General features: G+C 64.0%; 1 protein-coding gene across 5 annotated transcripts in view; it reads right to left on the reverse strand.

Annotated features, from left to right (window-relative positions):
* Positions 1-16226, reverse strand: part of CASKIN2 (CASK interacting protein 2) — a 51455-nt gene that overhangs the window by 7767 nt on the left and 27462 nt on the right. For 3 of the 5 annotated variants that reach the window (XM_084492034.1, XM_084492036.1, XM_084492033.1), the window contains exons 3-12: positions 4819-4870; positions 3056-3153; positions 2798-2943; positions 2588-2683; positions 1671-1801; positions 1344-1452; positions 1108-1216; positions 700-794; positions 505-622; positions 73-255 (exon numbers count right to left, since the gene is read on the reverse strand). In XM_084492034.1, the coding sequence (XP_084348160.1) occupies positions 73-255; positions 505-622; positions 700-794; positions 1108-1216; positions 1344-1452; positions 1671-1801; positions 2588-2683; positions 2798-2943; positions 3056-3153; positions 4819-4870 (1137 nt within the window). The remainder of the gene's footprint in view (positions 1-72; positions 256-504; positions 623-699; positions 795-1107; positions 1217-1343; positions 1453-1670; positions 1802-2587; positions 2684-2797; positions 2944-3055; positions 3154-4818; positions 4871-16226) is intronic. The other 2 variants (XM_084492035.1, XM_084492037.1) reach the window with 2 other exon arrangements.

The following is a 16226-nucleotide window of genomic DNA, read 5'->3' on the forward strand; positions in this document are numbered from 1 at the left end:
TCCCCTGTGCAGGCAGGGCTGGGGACAGGGGAAGGTCCCCGGCCCCTCTCCCTCCCCAGCCCCACCCCTGACCTGAGCTGTCAGGGCCCGGGGCCGTCCGGGTTAGGGTGAGGTGGCCATAGGGTGCTGGGATGCTTGGGGCTGCCTGCTGCGGACACTCGTCGGGGAGGTGCTGCAGCCCGCCGGGGGGTGCCGTGAGGGCCCCGGGGGGGCCCTGGCGCTGGTGCGTGGGTGCCATGCGGGGGAGGATCATGCCTGCATTCAAAGACAAAACACGCGTGGTCAGAGCTCGTGCAGGAGGTGGCAACGGGGGGGGGGGCGGTATCTGAATCTCAAACCCCAAAACTTCCACCCCACCGGTCACACAACCCCCTGCACCCACCAGAATCCTTCCTTCCCCCGCCCCCTCGCTAGCTGGGGCGACAGGGACCTGTCCTGTGGGAAGGGCTGGGCAGGGAGAGGTGGTTTCACAGCGGGGACAACGCACCCAGGAGGGCCACCGACCTGTTCGTTTGCTGATGACTTCGGCAATGGAGGGGGGGAAGTACCCGACGCGATCGGTGCCTTTCTGAGTGTCGTGGATGTGCCCCTTCCACCGCCCGTCGGGATGCTGCTCCAGGACCTGCGTGGGGATGAGGAGGACAGGGCTGGTACCAGGCAGCGGCCGGACAGGGGACAGGGAGTGGGGAGCAGCCTCACCGTGATGACATCTCCTGCCCGGACATTGAGAGCAGTGGGATCGTGGAGGTTCCAAAAATCCTTCAAAGCTCGGACCTTCAGGATTCCTGATGCCTCTGAAGACAAGGGATGGAGGGAAGAAAAAAGGAACCAGAGCGCAGCGGGGCAAGAGAGAGGTTCGAGAAAGGCGGGAGGAGAAAATGAAGAGAAAGGAGAGGGAAGAAGAGAACATTAACACTGCAGGAAGGACTCGATCTCTGGGGATCGCTGGCACAGAGAGTGGGAGCACGATGGGACTGAGATCCCGACACCTGCAGCTCGGCTGTTTTAGGGCTGTTAGGAGGAGCTGGGAGCATGGGGTAGGTCATGTTAGGGAGAAGTCCCCCTCTGTTCCAGGCAGGGAGGGGCCACAAACAGGCCCCATCTCACCTCTCAGCAGCTGCTTGATGTCCTTGCTGGCGTGCGAGGTGGTGAACTGGTTGACGATGTCCAGTGCCGTCTGGTTGTAGGTGTTCCTGATGTTCACGTCAACGCCACCCTGCCCAGGAGGGGATGCTGTTAGTGCCACAGCCTGCAGCAGCAGCCACCCCACGGGGGATGGAGGGACCGAGGGGATGGGAGGGAGGCGAAGGCCAGGCCCGAGAGCTTTGTCCCCTGGTGCTCACCTCCAGCAGCAACCGCACAACCTCTGTTTTGCCATAGAGCGCGGCTTCGTGCAGGGCTGTGCCCGTCTTCGTCTGCTTGTTGATCTCAATCCCTGCCTTCAGCAGCTGCCTGGAATCGAGGAGGGAAAGGCGTGAACGGGGGAACACGGGTATAGGGGTCAGGGGATCGGCTGCTTTGCAATGGGAAGGGGACAGCCCTCTGCACCGCTGACGCTTTGGGGATGAGGCACCCAAGCCTGTAAGAGGGATGTGGGTTTAGGTGGATGTAGGATGGAAGTCGTGATGGTTTTTTGGCATCGGGCAGTGCCAGGGGCTGGCAGGGGTTACCTGATGATCTCCTTGTGCCCATTCTTGGCTGCTAGGTGCAGCGGGGTGGTGTAGTTGGGGTCGGTCGAGTCCTTGGACTGCCCCTCCAGCAGGGCCACGCACAGATGGCTGTTCAGCAGCAGCTGGGCCACCTGCACAGGGCACAGGGGTGAGCAGAGGTGTAGGTGTCCCCGTCACAACATCCCAGCAAGGGACTCAAGCTTGCTGCTGCCAGGGACAGCTCTGTGCTCCCTATTCTACCCACTGTTCCCGTCCATCCCGCAGCCCCAGGGCTTGGCGGGGCCCAGACAGAGCTTGGCAGGGGCCACGCTGTTGTGAGGGGCTGGAGAAGGTCAGCACAGCCAGAAATAGTCTTCCCATAATCAGGCTTTTCAGACCAAGCCCTAAAAAACTTCAGTCTCTCAAAGCCCTGAGCGACTCTCAGCATCGCAGGGCAGCTCAAAGGCACAGAGGAGTTATTTTTACTGCCCTGTTTATAGCTGCAGATATTATAGATACTCCAGGAATGGAAATATGCCCCTGCTCCCCTCCCCGGTGGGGGCATGAGACAGTCTGGCTGGCTGAACGCCAGCCCAGCCCCATGGTGGGGGTCTCCTGGGGCACAGAGGGGCCCCGTCCCCACGAGCCACGCCGGGATCCTGAGCAGCTGAGCGGAGCCGGGCGCTCCGGGCTGCTGGGGATTAGGGAGCTCAGCCTGTCTGTGCTTAAACGGGAGCAAAGCTGGGGCTGGGGGGGGAGAAGTTGCAGGGAACTGGGATCAGGATGCCCAGGTTTGCTGCCAGCCTGCTGCTGCCCCGCTGCGAGGCTGGGAGCAAAACCCACAGCTCGTGGGTTTAGGATCTGGCCTTGCCCAGCCGTGGGGGGAGGCGGGTGCTGCGGCCAGGCTTTGGGGTTCGTGGCAGAGGGAAGGTGCTCACCTTCAACCGCCCGAACTCGCAGGCCAGGTCCAGGGGGGTTTTCTTCGCTTTGTTGATGAGGCAGGGGTTGGACTGGTGCTGCAGCAGCATCTCCGACTGCGGGGGAGCAACGTGGTTATGGGGGGCTCAGCACCACCCCGTGCCCCTGCCCTCTCCATCATCACCAACTGGGGGAGAGACCCCGTCGGGGTGGCACCGCCTCTCACTTACCACCTCGTAGTGGCCGTACTGCGCCGAGAGGTGCAGCGGGATCTGCCCGTCCAGCGAGGCCATGTTGACAGAGGCAGCAGCTCGCAGCAGCACCCGCACCGGCTCCACGCGCCCCTGCCAGGCCGCGTAGTGCAAGGGGCGCATCCCTGCGGGCAAAGAGGGCTCAGCAGGGCAGGGCAGGGCTCAGGGCCCCGGGATCGCTCGGAGGGCTGAGCCGGCTGCCGGAGACGCAGGGTGCAGCAGGGGGTCACCCCTTACCGTTGCTGTCCTTGATGTCCACGGTGGCCTGTGCCTCCAGCAGCAGCGAGATGAGGTCCAGGCTGCCGCCCAGGGCCGCGTGGTGCAGCGCTGAGAACCTACGGGCACAAGGCAGGGCTCAGCACTTGTCCCTGCAGCCCCTGCTCTGCGTGGGGACACGCAGCGGGGTGGCTCACGGCTACGTCCCTCCTGACCCTGCTCCAGACACAGCTCCCATGGGATTCCCCAGAGCAAAGAGGAGATAAAGCCCTCTGTGCTCTCCGTGCCCTCGGCTGTCCCGGCGCCGTCCCTCTGCCCGTGCCAGCAGGGATGCCGGGAGCCCACGGCGCAGCGGGGGAGGCAGCTGGGAATGAATGAGGTCTGTGTCTCGGGGCTGTGAAAGGGGCCCGGCTGCCCAGCGTGCTCCCCTGGTGCTGTCACGTGAAGGGCAAGGCTCAGCACAGGGCTCTCGCACCACCGCGGAGGCTCCGAAGGACTCGGCAGCCTCCCAGCCCTGCACCGCCAGCACGGCCTGACCAGCCCGGGGCCCCTCCTGCCCTGCCACCCCAGGGCATCCTCGCGTCCCTGCGGGGTCTCTGGGCTAACAGAAGGGCTGACCTGCAGCAGGGAGGCCTGCTCCCTCTTCCAAACACAGCCACCGCACCACCGAGCCCACGCCAAAAACCTGCACCCCAAAATAAGGACGCCCACCCCCTCTGAAGGACGAGGGCACCGCCAGCAGCAGGGCTTTCCCGAGGGGTGTGCGGTGTGGCCCCATGTGCACGGGACTTGCCTCCCCGCCCCCCAGGGAAGCCCAGCACAGCCACCAGTGCTTTTTATAACCCAAACACCACATGTGGCCCTGCGGAGGGGAACAGACCCTTCTCACACCAGCAGCCCTCCCGGAGCCGCCCGAACGCGAGCCCTGTGCCTTATCAGAATCAGATCATCGCTTCTATTATTACATTTTTGTGTCTATTAAGCTCCATCTGCATAGTATTATTTTAAGACAGCCATCCTGCACATTTTCAACCCCCTGTTGGCCTGCTAGGACTCATCAGCTGACACCTCCTCCTACAGAGTCCTCGAAAAGAAAACATGTAGAAATTAGGTACAACAATAATACATAAACCAGTGCTAATAACTCATGGGTCAGAGTTAATTCAATAAGAATAATGCGCTTATTTATTTTATGGGCCTTTGTGGTTTCCTTAACTCTCAGTACCAAGCTTATTAAGTGCCTGGATTTTGGAAGTGATGAGCTACACAAATATGCTGTGGTCACTTAGCAACCTCATCTTTTCTTTCTCTAACCCCCCGAATGAAGGGATTTTGCTCTTGGGATATTAAACACAGACACAAGCACGTGCATGCGCTGTGGCTGGACGGACGGCTGCTCCGCTCTGCGCTACCCAGCACTCAGGGCACTGGCTGAGCACATTTTACACCCTTTTTTACCCCCAGCCCTACAGAGGGGGATGCAGAAGCGCTTTATGAAGAATTTTGTTGTTAAAGCACCCGTGCAGGGTGGGCTGAGTGCAGCCCTTAGCTCAGATCCACGCAGGCTTTGGCTCTGCCTCTGTCGGGCTTGCCCTGGCTTCATGAAGTGGCACTGCCTCGGGATGCTGCTGTGTTTTCCAGGCTCAGCAGTTAACCCCAAAAGCTTTACGAGACCCAGGCAGAACCAACTGGATGTTGAGGAGAGCTGCCCCGAGCAAACCCGTCCCCTGCCCCGTGCAGGCGCTGCTGCGGGAGGCGCCCAGCCCCCAGCGGGGAGCACTCACCCGTCCGCATCCTGGTAGTTCACGTTCAGGCGCTTGGCAGATCCCAGGAGCTCTGCGGAGAAAAGAGGCCAAGGTCAGGGCGAGAGGACGATCCCCGCAGCCCCACAGGGCTGAACGGGAACCTCGGTGCCCTGCACGAAGCACGTCCCGCGGCCACACTGACCTCCCAGCGCGCAGAACAGCGCCTGCCCCATCCCCGCCACGGCTCCTCTCTCCTGCTCTGCTTTCACCTCCACGGACCCTCTCGACGGGCTGAGCCCGCTCCAGCTCACATCTCTTCCCCCCTCTGTCCTTCCTGCCCCATCTCCGCGTGCCCCCACGGCCCCGGGATGGGTCGGGGCCCCGCAGCTCCTGCCAGCCTGCGCGGGGGGACGTCGCTTCCCTCCTTTTATACGCAGCGGCACCCCAGAAGTGCTGAGCGGAGCCGTTTCGCCCCCCACTCGCTGTCCTCGCCTGCCACAGCCGCCGAGGCCAGGCCCACAGACCACATGGCTGGCATTTTTACGGCGCGGGCAGAGGCTGAAGCCTCCGGCCATGAATGTGAGGATTGTGCCACCTTGGACATCCCCAGCTCCTGCCCGTCCCTCCCCTCCGCTGCGGGGCCACCGAGCGGCGGGGGACGCTCACCCCACCCTCGTCACAGCCTGGCGCGCGCGCCCCCCGTCTCCCCGCTCCTTCCCGCAATTAATTCGAATGAATTCCTTCCTCCCACACAGAGAGGACGTTTTATTCTCAACCGAGGGGTTGAGAGCGGATTAACATCTCTGGAATTCATGTGCTAAGTAAAAAGGGAAAGAAAGGGAAAGGTATGCAGGGGGCAAGAAATGCGGCCGCTCCTCCTCTGCTTTTCCAGGCAGCCCCATCGCTGCCGAGCCGGGGAGGATTAAATGCTTTGCAAGGTTTGTGTTGTTTCCTATGGAAAAACAAAGTCTGGGAGCTGGGCTCAAAGCCTGGGCTGAAGCAGCCACTCAAACCCTGCTGAAATGTGGCGGGGTCCTGGGGAAGGAGCCACCTCCCCTGCAGCAGGGCAGGCCTGCGGGGCGGGTGCTGCAGCCCTCTCCTTCTCCTCCTCCTCCTTCTCCTTCTTCTCCTTTTCTCTCTCCTCTCCCAGCCTCCTCTCCTTCTCCTCTTTCTCCTTTTCCTCCTCCTCTCTCTCCTCTCCCAGCCTCTCCGCCCATCTCACCCGAAGCTCCCCCGCGCAGCCCCTCTGCCGGAAAGCAGAGCTGAAGAGGGGGCAGGCTCCTTCATCATGCAAATGTATAATTAAAAGGAAACCGAGTAATGGTGCACGTTCATTACTGCAATTTCAAATGTTTTGTAAACAGCCTAATTAACTCCAAATGGGCTTTGAGTGGCTGCTGGTGAAGGGCTCGTGACTCTTGCCACAGCAGAGCAGATCGGGATGGGATCACCGTAATTAGCTCTTCACCAGCGCCGGGGCGGGCAGCTCCATGCCAAGCAGAAGTGCGAAGGCTCCCTGAAGGAGGCTGCTCCCGGGGACAGTGCTCTGCCTTTTTCCTTCCAGCTCCTTTTCACCCCAAACCCAAGGATCTGGGGTCGGCATCAAGGAAAAGCCGCTTCCCTTGGCCGCGGTGGCGCATGCGGAGGGGCTGCTTCCCCGGCCAGCCAGGGCCGCGGGCCTGACACTTAGGAAAAAATAACATTTTACTTGTAAAGCAGCCGGCCACTTCTCATCTGAGTCACAGAGGGACAATAAACGCCGAACCCCGTGGTGTGTGTTTTACAGAGGAGTTTTCTGAGCCAGGATCGCACTGCGGGCACCCGGCAGAGCCAGGGAGGCTGCTGGCTGCTCTGGGAAAAGTCCTCGTCTTCCCCATCCGAAAATCTCCGACAGAAGCTGGAAACGGGGAGCAGGAAGAGCTGAGGAGCTGCTGGGGGATTTCCAGAGGACACAACAGAGATCAAACTGAAGACTAAATGAAGGGTTCCTCTACTCGGAGTTACCGACAGCAGCTTTAATCACTCAGAGCGAGTCCCGGACCAGCTTCCCTGGCTGCCCGGCAGCACGGAAATGCCCACAGAGCTGGTGTTTCCTGCTCGGCCGCAGGACGAGGCCGGTCAGGGAAGCTTTCTGGTTTTCATGCCATGAAGGAGTTCCCGATGCTGCAGAGAGCTGCGACCTTTTTGGCACAGCATAACACAAGCAGTTTTGGAGCCGAAAGGAGGGCTCTCATGCTGGCCCTCCTGCACCCGTCTTTTAATTAGGGCTTATAAATCCGCAGTCCCAAAGGATGCTCTGTGCACCAGGAAATGAAGTCTGGGAGGGAATTGCTCTCAGCACCAGCAGCGGGGGCTCTGGGGAGGAGGAAGAGGGATCCTCACCGTGCCCTCGGGCAGGAGCAGCAGAGCCGAGCCAGGTGGGCAATGTGGGATGAGAAGGGATGGATGGAGACGCCCACCGAGCACAAGCACAGCCAAAAGAGGCAGAAACACCCCCAGGAGCTGGTCCTGGAGTTGAGCAGTGCCTGCCATCTGAATGGGGAGAGCTGTCCCCAAAATCTCCTGTGAGGGGCTGGGGTTGGCCAGAGGGGTCCGGTGAGCAGGGCTGGGACGCAGCGGGTGTCCCTGCAGCCCTGGGGGAGGCAGCAGCCAGCATCTGCACGGCCAAATTCCTGTTTTTGCTCCTTTCAACAAGCAACATTCCTCAAATTAGTTCCCCACCCCGGCGGACCTGCATGGTCCATCCTCGGCAGAGCTGTGCCGGGACATGGGGCAGGCAGAAGGGACAAAGAGAGGAGCTGGAGCAGCCTCTGCCTCCGGGGCTCTTCTGGAATGGCAATGCCATAAAGACTCTTTCTTGGTGGGGAAGGGGAGGAATTCACCCCCATTTTGTATCCGGGTAAATCACTGCTTGGAGATCTGCAGGGTTTGAAGCCAGGATGAAAGATAAAGTGCAGGCAGGGGAAGGAGCAGGCACCCAGCACCCTGTGAGGCTGAACCACGGCACTGACATGGGGCAGGTGGTCGGATCCCTCCCGGATGCTTCGGCACCTCCTTTGGGTTTGCACCGGGGCCGGAGAGCCCGGAGGAACCACGCAGGGACCACGCACCCCTCCCAGAAGGATCAACCCTGAGCCAAGACCAGAAAAAAGGTGGATCTGACACCAAAAGGCAAGAAGCCCCGATGGGGACATTTCCAGGGAAGAGCAGGGCTTTGCACACCCCAAGGGTTAACTCTGGACACGCACGTCCTCCGTGCTCAGCCCCGTGCCCCTCCTGGGGGTCCCACCGGCCCCAATCCGTGCCCCTGGCGCTCGCCTGCTCCTGCCCGGGCAGGACGAGGCTCGGCAGCGCCGGCCGGGGCTGAGCGAGGCCTCGAGGGAAGGCAGCGAGCTTCTGTGCGGCGACTCGCTGCCAAAGCGGCAGGCAGGAAACACCTCCGGAGAGCTCCAGCAAATTGCTTACAAATGCGGGCCCACGTGCTCCTCGGGACGCCGGCCGTGGCGGAGGCTCCGCTGCGATCCGGTGCCACGACCCTCGCGGCCGATCGCTCCACCCCGGCCGGCTTCTTGGCGTGTCGGGCGCTTGCTCACAGCAGGTTTCCAGTCCCGCATCGCTGGCTGGGAGGGATGGAGCTGCCCTGCACCTGCTTGAGGGGGGTGGCTGGGGCGGCACGGCCCCGTGCCGTGTGGTGAAGCAGCTCCCCAGAGCCATCAGCCCCCCGGGGGAAGGAGCACGCTGCCCCCGTGCCTCAGTTTCCCCGCGGGGCTGGGCTGCTCCCTGCCACGGCGATGCGGGGCTGTGCTCAGCTCCTCGTGGGGCGCGGGGGCACCCCAGGGGGGGCAGCGGGCCAGGGCGGGTGCCTCAGCACACCGCTGGCAGCCGGCCCGGCACAAACCCGTATTTACCCCCCCTGGGGCGCTCGCCCGGCGCCGGCTGTGCCGGCTGCGTGGAGCCAGGCGTGCCCTCGCCCAGCCCCGCCGGCACCCCCTGTGCCAGCACGCCGGGCACCGTGACTCACCCGCGCCCTTCACCGGGGACCTCGTCCCCGCGAGGACGCCCTCTCTCCCCTCCAGCGCTGCGCTGCAGACGGACACGGTGCCGCTGGCCACGTCACGCTGGGAAGGGAAATACCCAAACGCCCCAAGCACCTGCCACGCGTCCCTTGGGGCCTCCTGGTCTGGGGAGGTGCAAGAAAGGAGGCTTGCCTTCCCCCTGCTGGGACCCCTCCATGAATTTGTGTGCCACAGCAGAGCTCCCTCACTGCGTGGCTGCTGTCCTTGCACGGTGGAGACCCCTGCACCACCAGCATCCCTGTACCACCAGCCACGAGCAGCCCCGAACACCCAACCCCGAGCATCATGCACCTGATGCACCGTGCGTCATGCCCCGTCTGGGCACCGCAGGGACACGTGCCCGCTGCCCCGGGAGGTGGGAGCAGAGCTGTGAGCTCTGGACGCACCGAGTATGAGCACATCCACTCTCAGGAAAATAAAATCCACCAGGGGACTGTCCCCACTGTGGCCATAAACCGGCTGGAGGAGCTCGCCAGCCGCCTCCTGCAGGGAGCCAGCCACCTCGCGGGGCTGGAGGCGGAGGTGGCAGGAGGTGGCAGCTTCACCCGACCTGCTCTGCCCGGCCTCGACGGCCTGGAGCAGCCCTGCCCTGGCCTGCAGCAGGTTTGGACCAGGGGCTCGGGGCAGACTTTGGTGTCTGCCAAGAAAATGAGACGTGAAGAGGTGACATCCATCCCTCCTCCGCGGGAACCTTCCCCTTCCTGCCACCCCTCTGTCCACAGGCACGTCCGCCGCGGCCACCCACACCCGGCTCCTCCCTGCTGTTTGCAGCGCTGTTCCCCAACTGGTTGGGGAGAGACTCGCCCGCTTTGATAGGGAAGGAGCTCGGCCACAGCGACACGAAGAGACACAACCGAAGCTGCCCAGCGAGCCTGGCTGAGAGCAGAGGCTCCCGACCCTGGCTGCCTGCAGCAGCCACCAGCCCGCACCCCAAAAAGTGGCAAGGTCGCTGGGAAGGGGCCCCTGATCTTCCCCGAAATGAGAGGGTGGCGGCGGGGGCCAGGGTGGTGCCACCTGCGACACCCGGCCGAGCACCCGAATGCCACGAGCGCCTTCCTGCCCACAAATGGCTCGTGCTGGGCTTTGAGGCTTCGCAGCACCCCTGCAAACAGGCTCTCGGCCAACGCTGACAGCAGCTCCTCTGCCAAGCCAGGCGCCCGTGGGGTGCGTCCGACTGGGGCAAAGCCACTGGGGTAACTGGCAGGGGCAGGGAGGCTGCGAGCGGGGAGGCAGATCCCATCCCATGGCGATGGGAGAGAGCTGGGTGGCTGGAAACCCCTCATCATTCCCTGCCCCAGTGTCTTGGCAGCTCCTCGGGGATAATTGGTGTCTTTACCCATTGAGAAACCTTCCAAAGCCGGGCGCAGGCTGCACCAGACCTGGCCAGGGCCCTGCGTGTGTTGATGCTGCAGAGGCTGCAGAGTGCCCGGCACAAACGAGCCCCGCTCCTGGGTTTGGTAGCCCCGCGTCTCGCTGGAAGCACCCCACTGGGTCCCCTCATGCAAAGGCTGCACTGAAGGAGCCACAAAGGAGGAGTTTGAGAGGCCCAAAGTTTCTGCCTTCCTCCGTGGGCTGGTCTGGGGAACCCACACCCACTGACGAGTCCAAGGGCACGGCAGCAGGACCCTGGAGTCAGCCGGAGACTTCTTCCTTCTTTGGCTTTTCGCAGGGAAAATCCAACAATGAAGTATTTGAAAGAGGTCGGAAACAGCGGGGGCAGCATCCCCAGGCAGCGCAGCCTCCGGGCATCCCTCACCTGCAGCACGGCCCCAGCCATCCGCAGGGACCCCCAGCCAGACCGCCGATTTCCCCCCTGCCATTTCCCCCTCTAAGCAAAGCAGGAAAAAACACACAGCTCGTTCAAAGCAAACTCGCTCAGAACAATGAAAGGAAAAGCCACGTCGGAAGCCCTGTCCCCATCCGTGCAGCTGGGGAAGGAGCAGCTCTCGCCTCCCTGCCCCGAGGTTTCGCAGTCTCGGTGGGGATGGAGGGGGCCAGCCCCAAGGAGGGGAGGCGATGCCACAAGAGCCCTTTGGAAATACGTCTCAGGAGTCACCTCTTTCCTTGCAAAAGCAAAAGACGTGCCCCTGCTCCAGGTTTGGGGCTCCCAGAAAGATCTCAGAAGGATCTCAGAAGGGTGCTCGCTCCACCTCCCCGTGCTACCTCGGGGTTTGCACCTGCGCGACTCCTTCCCCCGAGCCCCGGGGCTCCCCCAGCCTCGTGGCCGAGCCTCGAGGCACCGTGGCTGAACAGGAGCTCCCCTTCCCCACGGAGCTGAAATCTTTCTCTGCATCCCCCGGCCCCTGTCAGGATGGAAACAGCTGGGAAAGGCTTTGGGTGGGGGAAGCCAGGCGGCTCCTTCAGAGATACGGAGGCTCCTTTCCCAGCTGGCCGGGGAAACGCGTTACCGGGAGGTGAAGTCACCGTCCCTGCTGGGACCTGGCCGTTGGGCTCTGCAGGATGTGAACTCAGAGGAGCTGTATTTGCCGAGGGAAGAGGTGGAGCCTTTTCCATTTCCCCCATCCTTCCGAAAGGACAGGACACCTCCCGGAGCGGGAAGAGATGGGGCGATAGCCGAGGGGGCCAGCGGCCAAGTGCGGCTCCCGCGGCCGCCCCGGAAAGGACAGCGCCGAGCCCCACCTGTGCCGAGGGGACACTGGGGACACCTCGGGGGCTGCGGGGTGCAGATGGCAGCAGAGGACCTGCTCGGGCGTTACCAACGCGTTTTGGCTCCTGTTCAGCTGGTCCAGTGTGAGCTCCCTGCCAGGAGCAGGGGAAGGGGCCGCCGGTCCCTGCGGGTGCCCAGGCAAAGGGGCCGCAGCGGCACCCGCAGCAATTTCATGGATGTCGAGTAAAGGGCACGTTAATGAAACCCGGGGGGATGCTGGGCAGGTCGGCACGGACAGGAATAATACAAAGGGCCTCAGAGAGGTTAGGAAGGCAGCAGGGAACAAACTGGTGCAGACTCAGCTTGGGAAAATAGCAAACTTGAGCATCTGGGGAGAAATCCTCCGCCGGGCAGACGTTCAATGGGAGGAAGAAAGGGGGGAAGCAGGATGTGGGGGGACCACGCGATGAATGGGAGCACAAAGGGAGCCCCAGGTGAGGGAAACAACCTCGGCAGCGGCGTGAGGCAGCCCTGAGGGGGGGATCCTCCTCCTGGGGTGCCTCCGGGTGCCCCCTCGGGGCTGCAGCCACCACGGGCCGGGCTTGGTGGCGGACGTGCGAGGCGAGCAGCAGGAGCAGGCAGCTGAAGGGCTCGCCTCGCACGGGAGGATTAGGGCAGGTCAGTCGGTCCGGATTCGCTGAGCAATAGTTAATTAGGGAGGGCGGGCAGGGACGCAGCAACCCACCTACACCTGGAGGGTTCTGACGCTCCAGAGGAGCACCTAACCACTCATTTTACCGTTCCAACGACGAGCCCCAGATAAAAATGAGAGCAGCCAAGAGCAGCCAGCAAAAAAACCCCGTGAGCTCAAGGGATTGAAGCGAGGCTCCAGCTCGGAAGGCTGCAGCACGTTGTGTAACTCCCGGGGACGGCAGGGCACGGCTGAGGGAGGGGGACCAGGCTGGTGCCGCCCTAAGGCGCTCTGCTCTGTCCCCGTCTGCCCCAGCTCGGCACCCACAGGGGCTGCTCTGTCCCCTGCACGTGGCAGCCGGCATTTGGGATCCGCTCCGGCCGGTGGAGCCGGTCCTCGAAGCACGCAGCGATGCGGTGGCTGGAAATCCTGTGACTTCCTCACCCTTTGGCCCCGGGGGAAGTGGCTGTGTGCCTGGAGCAGCGCTGCCGGGGCAGCCGGAGCCGCTGTCCCCACCCTGGATGCTTTCTAATCTAGGCAAGGCACACACAGGATGGGAGGAGAGGCACCGGGAGGTGAAGCCACTCGCTCGAGGTCACCCCAAAGGTCCATGGTTCGAGCACCATCGCCCCTTCCCAGGGCCCAGGCCCCGCGCTGCAGCGGCCGGGATCCGAATCTGCCCCCTCCGAGGCACCCCCTGTGCCAGCACCCCCGGGCAAGCGGCCGGCCGCAGCCGAGCACTAACCTCCGACTGCTGCTGGCGGCTGTGCGGACGGGGTTTGAAGTCACAAGTGTTTAAAAATACCTCGCGGATGCCTTTCCTCAACTCTGACCCCGCGAGCCGGCGCTGCTGCCAGCCAGCCCCGCTCAGGAACGCGCCGGCGGCTCCCCCGGGATGTGCGCGGCCCCGGCCCTGCAGGGGATGGGGAAGGCAGCAGGACCCCGTCTGGGGATGTTTCCCCTCCGTGCCAGACAAGGATTCCCTCTCTGAGGGGCCAAGACCACTGAAGCAGCTCTTGGCTTCCCACAGCCACCTTCAAGCAAACGCACAGAGCTTGATCCGAGTCCCAGCCCAGAGCTGAGCGGCTCCAGCAAAGCTTTTCTTTCCTTCCCTCCAGACGGAGCCGAAACCCAGCCTCCATCCTGCTCCCGCTGGCCCTGGGGACGCTGTGCAGCCCCGGCTCCTGCAGGTGCAGAGGTGCTGCAGCCTCCGGTGGCACCTGCGTTGGGAAAGAGCAGCGGGATCTCACCGAACAGGGGCAGGGGATGGCAGGGCGCGTGCCGCAGGGCCGGCAGGGATTCCTCTCCAAACCCCAGCTCGGGTAAAGGAAAAAGCGAGTCGGGAACAGCTCGGGCACGGCGGGCACTGACGTCTCCTCGCCGCCCTCATTCCCTGCACAAAGCAAGAGGAAACTGCCCGCAGGAAGGGGCGAGGAAGGATCCGTCCCACCTGGTGCGGGCCAAGCTTCATCCAGCCTGGGGTGAGCCTGAGAGAAGGACCCAGCTCTGCTCTGCTGCCTGTCCCTGGCCGTAGGGACGTTGTCACCTGGCTGCGGCAGTAAAAGGTTCCCCGATCCCCCGCAGGGGACAGGAGCACCCCACACCTCGCTGCGTGTCCCCAGGTGGAAGCAAATTCCCCCAGCAAACACCTGCAGCAGCCAGGGATGCCCCACACCGTGGGCGAGGCGTCCCCCTGTCCCCATGGCGGAGCGGGGACACGTCGGGGGCTCTGTGCCTGTCCCTCCATGCGCCTCGGCGGCCGCTGAGTTATTCCAGGCACCGCGTCCCTGCCCTCCCTGCAGCCCAGCTGCTCGGGGTTCCTCGCATGGCCCAGCCTGGGCTCGTGGCCCCACAGCCGTGCCGGAGCCGGGCAGCAGCTGCTCGGGGACCAGCTGGGGACAAGGGCGGGACGGAGCAGCCCTGTCCCCCCGCCCCGCATACCACACAACGCGGCCGGGCTGATTTACAGCGGGGTCAGGGCCCGTCCCCGTGGTCCCAGCACCCTCCCTCGGCGCTTCCCGCACCCCAACGTGACCGAGCGGTGGTGGGCCACAAGCCAAGGCCTGCCCGGTCCCTGGACCCCTGCCGGGAACCCGATCTGTTTACGCCTTTCCAGCGCGCCGGGTGCGTGTCGGGAACGGCCCCGGCAAGCCCGAGTTGGCGGCGAAGGCAAAGGCAAAGGCAGGACTTGGGAGCCGAGCACAGAAAACCCCGCCTGCCGCCTCGCAGCGCCCGCCGGAGGGGGTGGCGAGGAGAAAGAGGGGGGTGCGAAGGGGGAAAAAGGGTCGCGGCGGCTCACTTTCATAGCAAAAGGGCAAAAGGCACCCCCTCGCACCAGCTCCTGCATCCCCCACCCCACACGCACCCCAGCCGGGAAAACGTTTGGGATCGTCTCCAGCACGAATTTGGCCCCACAGGCGTTGGGAGCGGGGTGCAGCAGGGTGCAGCAGAGCCACGACTCGGCGGGGAGGCAGAGGAGACCCCCACCCACTCCAGGCTCCAGGTGAAGTGGCTCCAGCCCGGCACGTGCTGCGGGACAGCCGCTCCGAGGCAGGGAGCTCCGCCAGCCCCGGGGAACACAAGTTTGGGGGCCCCACACGTGAGGGGCAAGGGGCTGCTATGGGGTTGAGGCAAAACCCAACGTGCCTGCGCCGCAAAGGCAGGCTGCGAGCAGGAGCTGTCTCACGGCTCCTCCTCACGTGGCCACAACTCAGCCCCGCTCTGGGACGTGGCTTTCCTAACGAGGAAAGGGCCAGGGCCAGCTCAAATCCCTGCTGGCTGCCAGACCTTCCCAGGCTGCCCCGTGCCCCGCTGCCTCTTCCCCTGCAAGGAGCATCTCCCTTCTTTTTAACCTCTCCGGATAACCGGGAGCTCCTTCGAGGAAGACGGGGGCAGCCCTTCCCACCACACCAGCCCCAACAAAACCCAACCGGGGGTGTTTCAGGGTGACCAGAGCGGGCTGGGCTGGAGCCCGGAGCAATCCCCGCTGCCCTGCACTGCCGGCCAGGCTCGCAGGGCACCACGTCCCCCCGTAGGCAATGATTAGCCACCAGGGAGGACTCTGGCCCCTTTTGGAAGCTGCCAAGGTGAGCAGCGCTCACGTCGCCTTGCTGCTGCACGGCGTGCCCCGGCCGTGCCAGGGGTGGCAGAGAAGCCTCCAAAGACGAGGGGAAAGCTCCAGGGGTTTCCCAGTCTGTGCTCTCCCGAGGGGTGTTTGTACTCAACTCAGCTCAAGCCCCAAAACCCCTGATCTGCACCCGTCCTTGCAAAGAGACGAGATCAAGACCGGAGCTGGGCTGCTGGAGGAGGGGAGGGAAGGACGGAGCGAGGACAGGAGCCACGGAGACCCTGAGCCCGCTGCTCCAAGGGGCCAAGGTCAGAGACCTCGAGCACCCCAAGCCATCCTCCCTACTGCACACAACTGCTCTGCTCGAGTCCCTGTGCGAGACGGGAAGGCCAGGGCTGCTACACAACCAGCACCAGCAGCGCCTGCAGCCACGGGCAGCGCTAGGAAACCCTGGAGACCTTTCGCACCCCACGGCGCAGCCGCCCCCAGCTCGGCCCATCCCAGCGAGCAGGGGCAGGGGCAGGGGCAGGGGCAGGGGCTGGGTGGCGGCGCTGGGGGCCCCGCGCGCTCCCTGCACACATTTGGCTGGGGCCTCCCGGGGGAGCGGCAGCGGCGCTGGCAGGGCTTTGCGGAAGCGCAGCCGGAACGTGTTGCGCCAAGCCTGCGCTGCTGCAGGAGCCGCATACCTGCCGCGCACGCGGCTCGGCCCCGCTGCCCTTATCTCGCCATCGAAGGCGGCGATTCGCCGCCCCAGCCGCTCTCCCCGGGTCGCAAACAGCTCGAGGTGCCCTCGCTCCCAAACCCCGCGCCCTGGCTGCCGCGGCCCCGGGCGTCCGACGGGAGCGAGGGATGGGCGAGGGCGTCCTGCCCTTCCCCAGGAGGGTAAAGAGCGCTCCGGCGGAGCCGTCTCCAAGCAGGTCGGGCATCTCCAGACAGGTCCGTGACTCACCGGGACACCTCGGTGAGGCCCAAGGTTCAGGCAGCTCCTCGCCTCTCCAGCCAGGG

This window comes from Aythya ferina (genome assembly GCF_964211825.1).
Source record: "Aythya ferina genome assembly, chromosome: 18".
In the NCBI taxonomy this organism is placed as follows: Eukaryota; Metazoa; Chordata; class Aves; order Anseriformes; family Anatidae; genus Aythya; species Aythya ferina.